This window comes from Pan paniscus, chromosome 19, assembly GCF_029289425.2.
Source record: "Pan paniscus chromosome 19, NHGRI_mPanPan1-v2.0_pri, whole genome shotgun sequence".
NCBI classification, from domain to species: Eukaryota; Metazoa; Chordata; class Mammalia; order Primates; family Hominidae; genus Pan; species Pan paniscus.
In genome coordinates, this window is record NC_073268.2 from 14,817,990 (window position 1) to 14,832,764 (window position 14,775).

At 56.7% G+C, this 14,775-nt stretch overlaps 2 protein-coding genes across 5 annotated transcripts; both read right to left on the minus strand.

Annotated features, from left to right (window-relative positions):
- Positions 1–23: 23 nt before the first annotated feature.
- DVL2 (dishevelled segment polarity protein 2) lies at positions 24–9,241 on the minus strand. Of its 2 annotated transcripts, none has more exons than XM_008962468.5 (15): positions 8,765–9,241; positions 5,411–5,480; positions 4,968–5,113; positions 4,741–4,838; positions 4,491–4,626; positions 4,269–4,359; positions 4,056–4,125; positions 3,813–3,952; positions 3,647–3,723; positions 2,658–2,725; positions 2,336–2,464; positions 2,085–2,216; positions 1,772–1,951; positions 1,103–1,321; positions 24–995 (listed from the first exon to the last, which is right to left on the minus strand). In XM_008962468.5, exons 1-15 carry the CDS (start codon positions 8,956–8,958, stop codon positions 547–549), a joined length of 2,199 nt encoding a protein of 732 aa, XP_008960716.2. In that variant the 5' UTR covers positions 8,959–9,241; the 3' UTR covers positions 24–546. The 2 variants fall into 2 exon arrangements, with proteins under 2 accessions (XP_008960716.2, XP_003810156.2); XM_003810108.6 differs by having other exon boundaries at positions 4,729–4,838.
- Positions 9,242–9,733: 492 nt separating this feature from the next.
- PHF23 (PHD finger protein 23) lies at positions 9,734–14,187 on the minus strand. Of its 3 annotated transcripts, none has more exons than XM_003810113.5 (5): positions 13,937–14,187; positions 12,324–12,355; positions 12,080–12,172; positions 10,626–11,463; positions 9,734–10,536 (listed from the first exon to the last, which is right to left on the minus strand). In XM_003810113.5, the coding sequence occupies exons 1-5, from the start codon at positions 13,968–13,970 to the stop codon at positions 10,322–10,324; spliced, it is 1,212 nt and encodes a 403-aa protein (XP_003810161.3). In that variant the 5' UTR covers positions 13,971–14,187; the 3' UTR covers positions 9,734–10,321. The 3 variants fall into 3 exon arrangements, with proteins under 3 accessions (XP_003810161.3, XP_003810163.3, XP_034797300.3); XM_003810115.5 differs by having other exon boundaries at positions 10,626–11,262; positions 13,937–14,168; XM_034941409.3 differs by lacking the exon at positions 13,937–14,187 and adding an exon at positions 13,492–13,754.
- Positions 14,188–14,775: the final 588 nt, after the last annotated feature.

Sequence of the window (14,775 nt, forward strand, 5' to 3'; positions counted from 1 at the left end):
AAGAAAGGAGCCAGAGGCGTGGGGAGTTTGCCTCTATTGCTTTATTTGGTGTTTTATACAAGTGACTAAAATAAATAGAGTAACAAAGGCAGCTACATGGCCCAAATCTCCCAGCTTCCTCAGGCTGTTGTCTAGGATGCCTAACCCCGGGGTACCGCTGACCACCCCCAACCCTGCACAGGGCAGGGCTGTGGGTAACTGGAGGAGGAGGTCACATTCTGGGGTTAGAAGGGGCCCAATGGATGGGAATTCTTCATATAAAAGAGAAAATGCCTATTAAAAAAGTCCCAAAAATGTAAGAAACTCTATTTTAACCCCCAAAAAGGCTTATAAAAAAACAAAGCTAAAAATAATCAAAGGTCCCTTGTCTACCCCTGAGGGAAAGGGGAGGAACCAGGCACTGCTGGTGAGAGTCACAGTGGCCACAATCTCCTGTATGGCAGCAGCTGGTAGGCTGAGCCCAGGCACTGTAAGAGCAAGCACGTGACGGCCAGGACACCCAGTCACACACCAGGAGCGCCAGGCCCAGCCTGGCCCCACAGTGGGCTACATAACATCCACAAAGAACTCGCTGGGATTGCCCATGGCCATGTGGAAGCTTTGGCGGCTGGCTGTCAGTTCTGGGGGCACAGAGCCCAGGTCTCTGACTGGAGGGGCCCCCGGAGGCTGCACTGCTGGAGGGACTGGAGGTGGAGGTGGGGGCATCATGACCACCATCATGGGGTTGTAGGGGAGGGCCATGCCAGGGGGCGGTCCATAGGGATGGAGCCCTGGGTGGGCTCGGAGATTAGGGGCACCCCCAGTTGAGCCTCTGGATGGAGGAGGGCCCCCATCGCTAGTCCCACTTGCTTCCCCACCCCGCCGAAGGCTGCCCCCTCGGCTGGAGGGCTCAGACTCACTGCCACTGCCGGACTTGGACTCGGGGGCCCGCTCCTCGGGCCTCCCCGTGCGCCCTGCCCCCCCATCACTCCGTGTCGACCCACTGCTCCGGCTGCCTGTGGAGGGAGGGGAGGGGCAACTGAGTCCTCACCCAGGCTCCTCCCTGGCTCCCCTCTCATCCACCCTCAGATCCTGGCCGTACAGGTATGTGGGGATGACTTACCCTCACTGTGCTGGCTGCTGGCACTGCCCCCACCATAGGTGTAAGATGAAAGCTCATGGTAGGGTGGAGGCTGCGGGCTGTAGGGGTGTGGGGCAGGGTATTGGTAGGAGAAAGTGGGCAGCAGGGGCCAGGGGGTGGCCCCAGGCAGAGGAGCCAGGGTATCCTGGTCTGAAGCCCCACTGGAGCCATCGTTGTCATTGAGAGACAGGTTGACTAGGTCTGGAAAGCAAGGGAAGAGAGGAAGAAATCACTGCTTCAAGAGGCTAGGGCCCCAAGACACCGAATGGAGAGGAACTGGGAACAGTTCTCCCAGACCCACCCACGATGGGGCTCAAAACAGGGGTTCACAAGGGTCTCTGACAGGAAACTCCCATCTACTTCTGCCATGAGGGCAGGGGCACAGTCACTAGCCCACGTCTTTGCGGGACTCAGGTAAGAGGTGCACCTTCCCCCGGTGGACACAGTCCTGCACCTGGCACATGGCTTGTCCAGCAGCACATGGGTGGACGTCAGCCCCCATCCTCGGCCAGTGCAGGACCTAGTGCGGGACACACGCTGCTCGACCATCCATGGTGGCCCTGGCTGCGGTTTCTGGGCTAGGTCTAGGGTTGGAGAGGCAGAACAAGGCAGGCAAAGCCACACTCCCAGAGTTGGGGCAGGGGGACTTACAGCTCTCACAGCCACCACTGAGGTCTCCGAAGACGTAATAGCACTGCTCAGAGAAGGTGATCTTGTTGACGGTGTGTCGGATCAGGCCTGCTTTGAGCAGCCCGCTGGCATACTTGCGGGCCTCCCGCCGCTCAGGAAAGCCCTCCACGTGATGGTAGAGCCAGTCAACCACATCCGAGCCTGGGAGCACCACAGTGGAAAATGTCCTCAGGTTCTTCTTCCAACTCCTGCTCTCGCCTCTGCCTGTGCCATTCCTGGCTTTGGTCACCTCCTCCTCCCCTTCTCCAGCCACCTGCCCAGGACCCAGCCATACCCAGAAAGGCATTAGGGATGGTGATCTTGAGCCACATGCGGTCCCGGACTTCCAGTCCAGACTCTGGAGCTGCCATGGCCTTGGTCACTGATGCCATGTCCGTATGGACAGAGAGACCCCGGCCTTCACAGCCTGGCAGAGGAGACAACGGGGAACCAGAGTCAGGGATCGCTCCCACAAGGGCAATGGGTCAGACCACTGCAGGACAGCCTTCTGCTGGGAGGGTGGGATGAGGTGGGCTGGCGGCTCACCATCAGGCAAAGACGATCCAGATGTAATGGTGCTCATGGAGGAGGAACCTGGATAGGCTGGGAAGGTGCCAGTCAGAGCCGCGGAATGGGACACCCAGGCAGCAGGGTCAATTGGCTGGATGGGCTCATCTGGGACAAAGATGGCACCAAAATGACCCATTCTCAGTCCCCAAAAGCCAGCCCAGTCCCTCCCTGACTCAGCCTCCTGTTCCACCTCTGCCTGGACCCTCCTCCCACCCATTCCCCATGACCACAGGCCCGGCCCCAGCCTCCTGGCCAGCCCCCACCCCCAACTTCAGGCCCCTCCCTGAGTGTCACTCACTTCGGGGGAGAGTGAAATAGGCCTGAGGAGAGGGATCCCAGCACTTGGCCACAGTCAGCACAATGGGGCTATGGGGAAGAGAAGTCCAGTCAAGGGCGCAGGGGAAGAGGAGGCCTCAGGAGAGCGGGAGTCTGAAGCAAGGATGGATTAAGAGACACAAAGGGGGGAGAAGCAAGCACATCGCGGCTGGGCTAGAGAAGGTGAGGGTGGAAGGCACCACAATGTGGATGACTCATCAACATGGAAAACTCTTAAAAACATACTGCCAAGTGAGACAAGAGAGTACACGCTGTACAATTCCATTCACAGAAAGTCCAAAAACAGGTAAAACGAAAACTGCAGTGTTCAAGGATACGTGCAAGGGTGGTAACTATCCAGTGAGGCAAAGCTTTTCTTTGTTACGGTGATGGCCAAAGAAGTCAGGAGAGTGACTACTCCTGGGGCAGTGAGGCATTTGGGAGCAGAAAGGGACATCTGAGGAGGAAGTTCTAGGGTATCAGCAATCTCCTATTTGATGATCTAGATGGCAGTGACATGGATATTTACTCTAGTATTATTTGCTACATCACGCATTTGTTTCATGTACTTTGAACGTTATGTCTTAGCACTTTTTTTTTTTTGAGACGGAGTCTTGCTCTGTCGCCCAGGCTGGAGTGCAGTGGCGTGATCTCGTTTCACTGCAACCTCCACCCCCCAGGATTCAAGTGATTCTCCTGTCTCAGCCACCTCACTAGCTGGGACTACAGGCATGCGCCACCATGCCCACTTAATTTTTCTATTTTTAGTAGAGACACGGTTTCACCACATTGGTCAGGCTGGTCTCGAACTCCTCACCTCAGGTGATCCACCCATCTGGGCCTCCCAAAGTGCTGGGTTTACAGGCTCGAGCCACCACGCCCGGCTGTCTTAGTACTTATTAAAATTCCAAAACAAAACATGAAAGAGAAAAAAAAGAGGACTGAGGACCAGCAACCTGCTCGGCAACTCACCCAGGCTTGTGCACAATGTCCCTCAGCACCCGCACGGCGTCATCATTGCTCATGTTCTCAAAGTTCATGTCATTCACCTGGAAGCGACGGCAAGTGGGTCAGAGACACGGTGGGAGAGGCTGAGGGCCCCCGTGCAGGGCAGCTCAGTGGCCCTACCCCAGCACACCTGCAAAAGCATGTCCCCTGGCTCAATGCGCCCGTCGGCCGCCACAGCCCCACCCTTCATGATGGAGCCAATGTAGATGCCTCCGTCTCCCCGCTCATTGCTTTGGCCAACAATGGAGATACCCAGGAAGTTGTACTTCTCTGTGGAGAGAGGCCATGTGAAGAGAGGAGCCCCTGCCGCAGGACGCCCGGAACCCTAGAGACCAGGCCCTCCCCACGCCCTAGCCACAGGCTCTCCCCATACCCATGTTTAGCGTGACTGTGATGATATTGAGAGACATTGTGGAATCTGTGACGCTGCTGAAGGACGACGTCTGTGGTGGGAAAAGAAGGAGCTAGAGTGCCCTTCAATAACCCAGGGTCAACCCTGGGGTGCTGCCGGTGTCCTGGCACCGCCCAAACCAAAGCCCATGCCCCACCTTCTCCCAGCACCAGCCTTCCTGTAGGAGCCCCTCACCCTCTCCAGGCGGGGTGGCCTCTGCTTCCTTCGCCGCCGGTGGCGCTTAAGGAGGCGGGAGGCACTGCTCTGCTCCGTGGAGCTGCTGAACCTACCAGGAGGTTGGGAAGGAGAGCAAACGTAGGCCAAAGTGGTCATGGGGCCAAGAGAAAGAACAAGAGGATTGACTGGAAGACGAGAGACGGGGCTGGGTGCGCTGGGGAGAGCTGTGCGGAGCCACACCTGCTCATGGTGTCCTCCTCGTCCGAGTCCCCCAGGCTGGTACTCTCCAGCTCGCTGGTCATGAGGGTAGAGGAGCTCTCGTATCCAGCCAGGTGGCGCTCCAGCCTTGAGGGGCCACCAGTCCTGTGGCCCCCAGCTACATACGGACAGGAAGCTCAGGAACCAAGCTTCCCCCTGCTCACCCCACCAAGGCTGGGGTCTGGCCCAGCCCTTCCCGGCCCCCAGGCCTGCCCCTCACCACCATGCTCACTGCTGTCTCTCCTGCGAGGCCGCTCCCGCCTCAGTGACACTACTGACTCGGTTTCTGTCTCAGGCTCCAGATTTTCATGGCTGCTGGACACATTAGGGCTGGACAGGCAGAGATGGTTTCCAACCCACATCAGGAGAACAGGGCTCCGGATCCTAGGCGTCCCCTACCAAAGGCCTGGGTTCCCTCCTCACCTCCCTCCCCTGCAGTCAAGAATCTGAAGGACTCACTGGAAGGATGGAGGCCTTGAGTCCCCAATGCCGCTGGTCCTCTCGGGTGGCAAAGGAGGTAAAGGTGGGGCTGGAGGCGCCAGTTCTGCCCGAGGCTCATGGACTGGAGGGGCCATCTCGGGTTGGGGATTATCTGAGGACACCAGCTAGAAGGGTGCAAATGATAAACAGTGGCTCACTTGGGAGTCAGGGTGTGACAGGTGGCAGTAAGTGAAAGAATGAGAAAGGGTCTCAGAGAGCTGGAGAAGAGCAAAAAAACCTAGCAAGTATTAGAGACTCCAGAAGGAGAAGGCTGAGGGCCTCTCGCCGGCTCTCCAAACAGACAGGAGGTAAAGAGCCAGGGCTGCTAACGCCTGGCCTGGGGAGGCTACAGAAACAGACTGAGGCTTGGGGGAGCTTGGCAATGCTGAGGGGACCCGGCCCTCGGTGTCAGAACCTCTTACCCAGGATACCACCCTTCCGTTGAAGCAGGGGAGGCGGGCGTTGTCATCTGAAATTTCTTCCTTCACCACCCTGCCAAGCGACAAAGTAGAGGTCAGTGAGCTGGACCAACCATCCCCACCCCGACCCCCATCAAACTTTCTCCCAATCTTCACCTGGCTCCAGGATGCTGACTTTCTCCTGCCCTGTTCAGGTCTTCTCTTACACTGAAAGAACTCACTCTGACACCTAAGAAATCTCCAAACTCAATCCTGTTTCCTTATTTCTCCTCTCCCTAACGCACCCTCAGGGGCACAGTGCTGCTCCAAAGACTTCCTTGAGTCTGACTCAAACCTCTTAGTCCAGTTTCAAAGGCAATCCCGTACGCTGATGCGGCTGCCTGAGATACCTATCTAATGAGACTGGCTGGTGGCCTCCTCTCAACCCCACCCCTGTTCCTTACAAACCTTCCAAAAAGGTCAGGCACGGTGGCTCACACGTGTAATCCCAGCACTTTGGGAGGCTGGGGCGGGCGGATCACCTGAGGTCAGGAGTTCAAGACCAGCCTGGCCAGCCTGGTGAAACCCCATCTCTACTAGAATACAAAAATTAGCCGGGCATGATGGTGGGTGTCTATAATCCCAGCTACTCAGGAGGCTGAGATGGGAGAGTCGCTTGAACCCGGGAGACAGTGGTTGCAGTAAGTCGAGATCGCGCCACTGCATTCCAGCCTGGGCGGCTCAAAAAAGAAAAAAAAAAAAACCTTCCAAAAAAGGCTTTGGTCCTCATCAAAGCCTCTACTCTTATACTTTCCTTTAGTTTTCTCTAATTCATTTCTAGAAGACTGTCCTTTCTTGAGTAAAAACACCCATTAGAGGCCAGGCGTAGTGACTCACACCTGTAATCCCAGCACTTTGAGAGGCCGAAGTGGGCAGATTACCTGAGGTCAGGAGTTCAAGACCAGCCTGGCCAACATGGTGAAGCCCTTTCTCTACTAAAAATATAAAAATTAGCCAGGCATGGTGGTGCACACCTATAATCCCAGCTACTCCGGAGGCCAAAGCAGGAGAATCGCTTGAAACCAGTAGGCAGAGGTTGCAGTGAGCTGAGATTGCGCCGCTGCACTCCAGCCTGGGCAGAGTGAGACTCCACCTCAGAAAAAAAAAACAAAACACCACCCATTAGATCAAACAAACAATGGAAGTTCCTCATTAGACTGAAAGCTCCCAAGGAGAGGGCAAGCTGGGGTTCCCATTCCCCTGTGCCTCATTGGGCACAAAATTCTGCACAAAGCAATCTGCTCAACCTGACAGATCCCAAAGCCCAGCCTTGGGGTCATCTCTCCAATGGGTTCCCTGTGGTGGACTGGACTTGCCCCTTCTTCTTGACCACGACATCAAACCATGAACACTTACTCTGGTCAACACCATGTCCTAGCCACACACCACACGCTGACACTTAAGCATTAACAAATACTGTCGACTAAATGAATAAACGTATAAAGCATCAGATTCTCTACCCTAGCTGTTCCTCTCTCTCTTTCCACACACAACCTTAGCCCCAAATTAGGACACCTTGTCTAATTAACCCGTTAGCCTAATATGGTCATGGGAGCCAGAATATATATCAACATAATCCATTTGGTGTCAATGTGACAACACAGCCCAGTCACTACCAACCCGTCTCAGCATAATGTAGGATTCTTCTCAACATAACACAATCTCAGCACAGCTTGGTCCACTCTGAGGCAAATTATTCTGTATCACCATAACCTACTTTACAGAGTAGTCAGCCTCAATGCTAATTACAATTACCATTCACCAAGCATTTCCCGTGTGCCACACACGTGAACTAACCATTTCATTCTGTGATTTTCTCCATGTCACAGATGAGATCAAGACACAAAATTTAAATAAATTGTCCAAGATTACATTGCTGACAACTAGAAAAACCTTGCCTTAAAGCCAAGATAACTCCCAAGATAGTATCAGCATCCCCATGTCAAACAATCTTTCTAGCTAGAGTCCAGTTTGTTCAGTTCTTCTAAAACCCATGCTATCCCAACTTAATCCAGCCTGCCTTCAAAAAAGCAGAGGTTGGGCCGGGCGCGGTGGCTCACGTCTGTAATCCCAGCACTTTGGGAGGCTGAGGCGGGCGGATCACGAGGTCAGAAGTCAGAGACCAGTCTGGCTAAAACGGTGAAACCCGTCTCTACTAAAAAATACAAAAAATTAGCCGGGTGTGGTGGCGGACGCCTGTAGTCCCAGCTACTTGGGAGGCTGAGGCAGGAGAATGGCGTGGACCCGGGAGGCAGAGCCTGCAGTGAGCCGAGAATGCGCCACTGCACTCCAGCCTGGGCGACAGAGCGAGACTCTGTCTCCAAAAAAAAAAAAAAAAAAAAAAAAAAAAAGCAGAGGTTGAGGACCCAGAGGGCTCAGCCCCAAAGACCATAAACACAAAAGGGCTTTCTCTGCATTATTTACACGCCAATCTAGTCCAAGATAGCCCTGAATGTCCCAAATTACCCTAGGATAGCCCAATCTATTCTAGCACAGCCTACAATGACCCCACACGCAGCTGTCTGCACCAGTCTAGATTGGAACATCCCAATACGGCTGCCTGTGCTAGCACAGGCCCCAACAGCCTTGTCTGCCCCTATGACGAGTGCTCCAATAAAACCAAGTCTTGCCCCAAGAGAAACCAGGATTAACCAATACAACCCAGTAGAGTCCATAATGGCCCAAGTATTTTTTGTTTTTTGTTTTTTTTCTGAGACGGAGTCTCGCACTGTCGCCCAGGCTGGAGTGCAGTGGCGCGATCTCGGCTCACTGCAACCTCCGCCTCCCAGGTTCAAGAGATTCTCCCTGCTTCAGCCTCCCAAGTAGCTGGGACTACAGGCGCGTGCCCCCACGCCCGGCTAATTTTTTGTATTTTTAGTTAGTAGAGATGGGGTTTCGCCGTGTTAGCCAGATGGTCTCGATCTCCTGACCTCGTGATCCGCCCGCCTCAGCCTCCCAAAGTGCTGGGATTACAGGCGTTACAGGACTCCTGAGAACGTACTAAACAACCAGACAATGGATCAATTTACTCAGTACAGACTAGAATACTCCAAAATAAACCAGTATGCCCCCACCTATTCCAGTAAAGCCTAATCTTGTCTAATCTGGTTTAGGATATCCTAGTCTGTCCGTGTGCCTCAATCTATCCAAGCATAACCTTGTCCATCCTGGGATAGTCAACCTACCTCAGCATAGTACAATCTGCTCCACCATAGGCCAGAAAATCCCAGTGTGGCCCAAAGTAGATGTGTGCCCCTCCATGTCGCCCAATCCACTCTAGCAAAGCCCCCGCCGGTCCTATCTAGGCCTTGCGCTCACCCGAAATCCTGATCCATAGACTTGAAAAAGTACTTGGCGCCCGCGGGCCGCTGCAGGACGCTCTTGAAATCGCCGAGGGTGATGCGCTCGGCGGGGACAGGGATCTTCACCAGGTAGGGAGTCTCTTCCTCATCCAGGTGGTAAATCACCTTCGTCTCCCCAACCCCACCGCCCCCAGTGCTGCTACCCGCCATGGTCTCGCCCGCGCGCTCCCGGGCTCCACCGCCCACCCAAGGGGCTAATGGCCCCTGCCGCGCCTGCGCACACCCGCAAACCGACGCGCGAGCGCGGACAGGACTGACCCAGTACGGGAGAGAAGCAAAGGGAAAAAAGCACGGATCTGCGAGGGTGGCGGCGGGGGGCGGGCCGCGGGGTGCGACTCAAAGCCCCAGTCTCAGCGGCCGCCGCGCGCCACCGCCACCGACGCCGCGAGCGTCCGCCAGGTCCCCGCCCACCTCTCCTCATGTCACGTGACTTAAAGGCGCCCACCCCGCGCTCCTCAGCCGCCCTCCGTCACGTGATCCCCTCCCAATCACGTGACCGCCTGACTCCGCCTAGTGCCCCCGCCACATGATCGCTGCCTTCAGCAACGGTCTCCCAGCCCCCAAACGTGTACCCAAGCCGAGGTCCTCTGAGCACCCAGGCTAAGCTGGCCTGTGCCTTCAGGAAGCGGACCATCGGCTCCCACCCCGCTTTACCCCACCCACGATGGAGCACGAAGCAACTCTGACCCGCAGGAGTGTGCGTGCAGGGAGTGAAGGTGGGGACCGTGGGGGTTCCTAGACTCGAGTGGGGAGGGCCAAATACAATGAAAGCTCTAAGGTGGCTTACTTGTCTTGGGGTGGGAAAGGCCCAGTGCTGTGATATCTTCAGATTGGACTTTGAGAGGTGGGTTTCAGCCCCACCTCCAGCTAGTCTTCAGCCACCAAAGCCTCCCTCCCGAGCAGGACAGTGAGGGCTATAAACACAAAAGAGCCCACTCTGCTTTATTTACAACACGCAGGCTGTCTGTACAAACAGCGGCCAATATTATTAAAAACAAAAGAGGTGAGTGAGAATCGTCACCTTTCTGCTTTCCTTCCTCACTTGGCCAGGCTCTAGTACTCCACCTTTGAGCTGCCATGCCCAATAGGGGAAGTCCAAAATTAAAAATACAACCGGTGTAGAAGAAAATAAATGGGGAGTGAAATAGAAGAAAAGATGAGGGAGGGGAGTGCTAATATTTACACTAGAGTTTTATAGACAACTGTCCCATTCCATCCCAATTCCAATCCTGACCCAGAAAGTGATGGTGGCAGGTCCAAGAGACAGAGATTATGTGTCGGGACACAGACAGCCTCCCATCCCCAACCGTAATGGGTTCAATTTCAAGTCCACAGAGTGGGGAGGAAGGATAGGGTAGGAAAGTGAGACACTCATTTTCAAACAAGTCTCCCTTGGGAATTCCTGCCTTGAAGTGCAGACAGTATCCAAGCTCCAGGGGATAGGCTGAGGACCCTGAGGCTCAGTTCCCAAATCATGTTGTCATTTGGAAGTTCCAGGCTAAAGTTGGTGCCATCAGGGCTCTCCAGATTTGGGAGGCCCCCCTAACCGCCGGGCCTCTGGCCTCAGTTCCTTGCATTTCTGGCAATAAAAGAAGTCGGGGACGTTGGTCTTCTTAATCTTAGCACAGGAGAGGTGGATCCACGTCCCACACAGGCTGCACTCAATCATGGGCCGCCCTGCAAAGGGCTTTCGACAGTAACATGTGATCAGATCCCATGAGTCATCACCTGGGGAAAAAAAGGTTTGTCTGGTATTCTGCCTGAGCTGTTGGATCCACAACACCCTCAAACCCCTCACCCCAGCCCAAACCTCTCACCTGATTCTACCATGATGTCCTCGTCCATGACCCGCATCTCGCCTTCACTGGAGCTGGCATCTCCATCTTGGCTTGTTTCAGTGCTGCCCACCTCCTTGCTTTCACTGTCAGCAGGAGGGACTCCTTCAGGGTGCACTGTGGCAGGGGGCCTAGGAGCCTCAGGGGGTGTTGGCAGCACAGGGACTGGGGCTTCACCCCCTACCACTGTTGCCATCTCTTCTTCTTCTTCCTCTTCCTCTTCTTCCTCCTCCTCTTCAGAGTCTGTATCACTGGGGGGTGCCTGGGGAGGCCCAGGAGGTGGGAGTCTATCCCCCCGTTCTGCCTTTTTTAACTTCCGCTTCTTGCTCTTCTTGATTCGAGATCTCTTTTCCCCATCCCCAGGAGTTGGCCGAGGCCTCCGAAGCACCCCAAAGCCAGCCCCAGCTCCTGGCCCCAACTTTCGGTTCTTTCGGTCCTTCTTTCGAGGAGGATGGGAGAGGTCCCCCTGGGAAAGGGGCACGGGGGTAAGAGCGGCAGGGGGCCGGGAGGTATGTGTCAGGGATGTGGGGGACAAAGGAGATGCCACTTTGGGCCCATCCAGATCAAAGAGAGAGTCCTTGAGCTTCATCTTCTCAAGCAAGGTAGCACTGTCGGGGGCCTGCAGACGAGAGAAAGTGGACCTTGGGGGTCCTGGCTGGGTGGGACCTGCTTGAGCTGCCCTTCTCTTGGATGACTTTGCTTTCTTAACAAAAGTCTGGATGGTTCGAAGATCTGAGGGGGCCGAGTCCCAGCCATCACTGTCGGCCGCACTCTCTCCTCGCAATGGAGAGCTGGAGCCAGAGGCTGGCCAGTCACTTTCCTTAAAAGGGGGAAGAGACCAGGGTCAGCAGAACCCCAGTGTCATCTCAGCCCCTCCACAAACCCAGCTTGAAAAGGAGTGACTGGATTTACCCCAAAATGTCCTACCTCAACCACTAAATCCCACTGTACTCCAAAAACTTCTCCCCACCCCAATTCCCATCAGCATGTCCTCTTGACCAGTCCGTGTTACCTCTACCCTCAAGTCTGACACCTCACCGCTGCCCCTGCCCAGGGCCTGTGGAACACTGTATCGCCCAGACCAGAGCCGTTATGTCCTTAGCTCTTTTTCTGTATAGCCTCATTTGTTACCATTTTCATCTCCCAAAAATTTATCCATAAACACCTTCCATTCACAGCACCTCAAGACTATGCCAAAATCTCGACCAGCGACTCCAAATCCCCCTTCCTTTTCACTGCTGTTCAAGCTAGCTATCCCGGCCATCCACTCCCCGAATACCAGCTTTCCTACCACAGCCCTAAGAATCTCCAACTTCCCTGGTCTTACATATAATTTCTAGGGGCCTCCTTCTATAAAGCAATACAGTTCTGTTTGAACAACAGTCACTCTATAGTCCACCACACCAGCCTCAAGTCAGTAATTCTCTTGCCCCTACCTCTTTGCTAGGGGGAATGTAACCAGCATATGCCAAAACAAAACTGCAGAATTTGTTGAAATCTTCAATTGTTCTCCGCCGTTTCTCTGGTGGCTGAAAGGAAGGAGATATGGATCACATGCAAAGCCACACAGTTTAAGAAGGGCATTCCCAGAGACACAGTCCCTGAGTGAGGTCTAGAAAAGGGGGGCGGGGGGCGTTGTCAGGCAGGGCTACTAGGCTGCAAAGGTAAGGCAAACCTCACCTGAGTCTCTGGCTTAAGGGTCGGAGGTGGATCTGGAAAAGCAATAAAAGCTGAGTCAAGACACTAGGAAACAATCTGTGTAAAACTCCCCCTCTAAACCCCGTTGTTCCTAAGTGAACCCCCTGCTCTCCCAGGTCCCTCTGCCAGGCCAGCAGGCCCCCAGCTGTGTTGGATCCGCCCCTGCTCCCCCTTCCGTCCCGCGAGGGGCGGAGCCTGGGCGCGGCGCCCTCTGAGGCCTCGCTATAGCGCTCCCCTTCCCCCAACCGGAGGCCCGGCGCCCCGCCCCCCCAACTCACGGTCTCTCTCGACTCCAGTCTACTCGGATCCCTCAGCGCCCCACCCCACCGTACCGCTCCCGGGGCCGCGTCCGGGCGGCCGCCAGCCGCCCCCGTCCTTCACACGCGCCCAGAGCCCCGAGTTCCTACCCGGCCGCGCTCCACCGCCTCGGGCCCTCCGAGACCGCACACGCCGCCCGCCAGCCCCCAGGGTCCAGGATGACCACGCCGAACCGCTCCCCGCCCTCCGGCCCCTTCTACTCGAGCACGCGGCCCGGCGCGCCCCTCACCCCCACCCCAAACACACACAGGCACACGCATCCAACGCTACTTCACGGCCGGGACAGACCCGGGAGCTCTAACCCGGACGCGGCCCCCACCTGCCCCCCCCCCCCGCCCATACCGCGCTCCCCACAATTTCGCCGTCCCTCCGCCCCCATCCGGGGCTTTGGCCCCTCCCCGTCTCCAGCTTCTCGGGCTCCCCACCGGGCCCCCCGGCCCTGTTCCGAGCCCTCTCCGGCCGCCGCCCCCCCCTCCGCCCCCGTACTCACCACCCAGTTACTAGGCTATGGACCCCTCAACTCTGGCCCCTTCCCCCCAACCAGCCACTCTCTCTCTCCACAGCAGCCACCGCTGCTGCCGCCGATGCCCCCCTCACCCTCAGCAACTCCCAGGCTCTTAACCCTCGCGGACCAACCCTACCCCCCCGCCCGACAAGTCGCCGGTCTTAACCCCCCCCACCCCGCCCCACCACCCCCTACAACTACCCAGCTCGCCTTGCTTCCTGGCTCGCTCTCTCCACAACTACCCCCCGGTACAGGTCCGTCTGCCGTAGACAATACCCAGACCCCCTCTTCTCCCCACAACTACCTGCCCACCCCTCCGACAATCACCGGGCATTCTCCGGCGGCAACTACTCGGAGCTCCGGTACCACCGCCACAAACTACCCCACCTCGGCGAACTACCGGGCCCCTCACTCAGCCTCTTCTACGTCCTCCCTCCTGAGCAACTCTCCGGCCACTGGATTCCCCCAACCTTCCAGTTCCAGGGCCCCAATCTGCCGGTGGCCCTTTCGGGCCCTAACCCCCGAGGCTCCGGGTTTCAAGCTCCTATCCCCCGCACCCCCACACCGTCTGATCTCCAACTACCCCAGCCCAGTCTCCCACTCCTCTTTCTCCAAGGTCTCTCAACTCGTCGGTCTCCCACCTCCAGGGCCAGCCTCCCGACCCCCTCCCCGAACTCCCCCGCTGGGCTCCGGGGCTCGACCTCCAAGTTTGCCAATTGATTCCTCGCCCGCCCCCCGCCGGCTCAGCGCTCCGCACCGGTCGAGAGCTCACCTTCGGGACTGGGCTCCGCCATGGCTTCCAGCATCGCCCCCTCCCCTCCTCCCGGTCCGGCGCCCCCCTCCCCGGAGCCGGGGATCCCGGTGCCGCCTCTAGTGCTCGATGCTCCCACTGCTTCGCTCCACAGAAGTGTCCGCCTCAGCCCGGTTGAGACTCGAGTCCGCTAGCCGCTGCCGCCACCTCCCTCTACCACTGCCTCCCGCACTCCCGGACCGGGCCCCCTCCCCCCGCGCCGCCGGCCGCCTGCTCCCTCCTCCTCCTCCTCCTCCTCTCTCCTCCCTCCCTCCTCTTCTCTCCCTCCTCCCCCCGCCGGCGCCGAGGCGCAGTGCACCAAGGGTTTTGTAGTCCGTCCGGGAACAGCGGAAAAGGGACCGCATGAACCTCCGGAACTTTGATTCCCAGAAAGCCACAGGCTGGCGCAGGCGCACCAAGCCGCTCCCCTCCCCCGGGGAGCGGCGGGGAGACCAGGAGCCGGAGGGGAGAGCGGAAGTGCGCGCGCAGGCCCCTGGGAGTTGTAGGCTGGGCGGGACCAAGAAAGAAGAGGAAGAAGGGATTAGAACTCTCGGCCACCATACTGCCTCGTTCTGCAGCTTCTTTCTCCCCAGGAGGACCGCGCCACTTCCGGCCTGCCGGAGAAATGATTGCTGGGAGTTGAAGTATTCCTGGCGATAATGGCTCCCGCTCCCAGTCTTCTCCCTCCCTGATTCTACTCTGCCGGATCCCACACACCGGCAAAAGTGTAGCCAAGTGACATGCAACTGAGAACAGCCGTTTTACTAGCTTGCACACATGAAAATATCTTAATTAGAATGTTCTAGCAAATGTGGATGTTC

What these genes read in the sequence shown, in the direction of transcription:
- PHF23 (XM_003810113.5), bottom strand. Translation starts at nt 13,970, where the DNA reads ATGCTGGAAGCCATGGCGGAGCCCAGTCCCGAAG. An exon ending in CCCTTAAGCCAGAGACTCAG is followed by an intron (nt 12,173 to 12,323) that starts GTGAGGTTTGCC and finishes CCTTCCTTTCAG; the next exon opens with CCACCAGAGAAACGGCGGAG. An exon ending in ACATTCCCCCTAGCAAAGAG is followed by an intron (nt 11,464 to 12,079) that starts GTAGGGGCAAGA and finishes CCCCCTTTTAAG; the next exon opens with GAAAGTGACTGGCCAGCCTC.
- DVL2 (XM_003810108.6), bottom strand. Translation starts at nt 8,958, where the DNA reads ATGGCGGGTAGCAGCACTGGGGGCGGTGGGGTTGGGGAGACGAAGGTG. An exon ending in TCAAGGCCTCCATCCTTCCA is followed by an intron (nt 4,839 to 4,967) that starts GTGAGTCCTTCA and finishes CTGCCTGTCCAG; the next exon opens with CCCTAATGTGTCCAGCAGCC. An exon ending in GGCCACCCCGCCTGGAGAGG is followed by an intron (nt 4,126 to 4,268) that starts GTGAGGGGCTCC and finishes TTCCCACCACAG; the next exon opens with ACGTCGTCCTTCAGCAGCGT.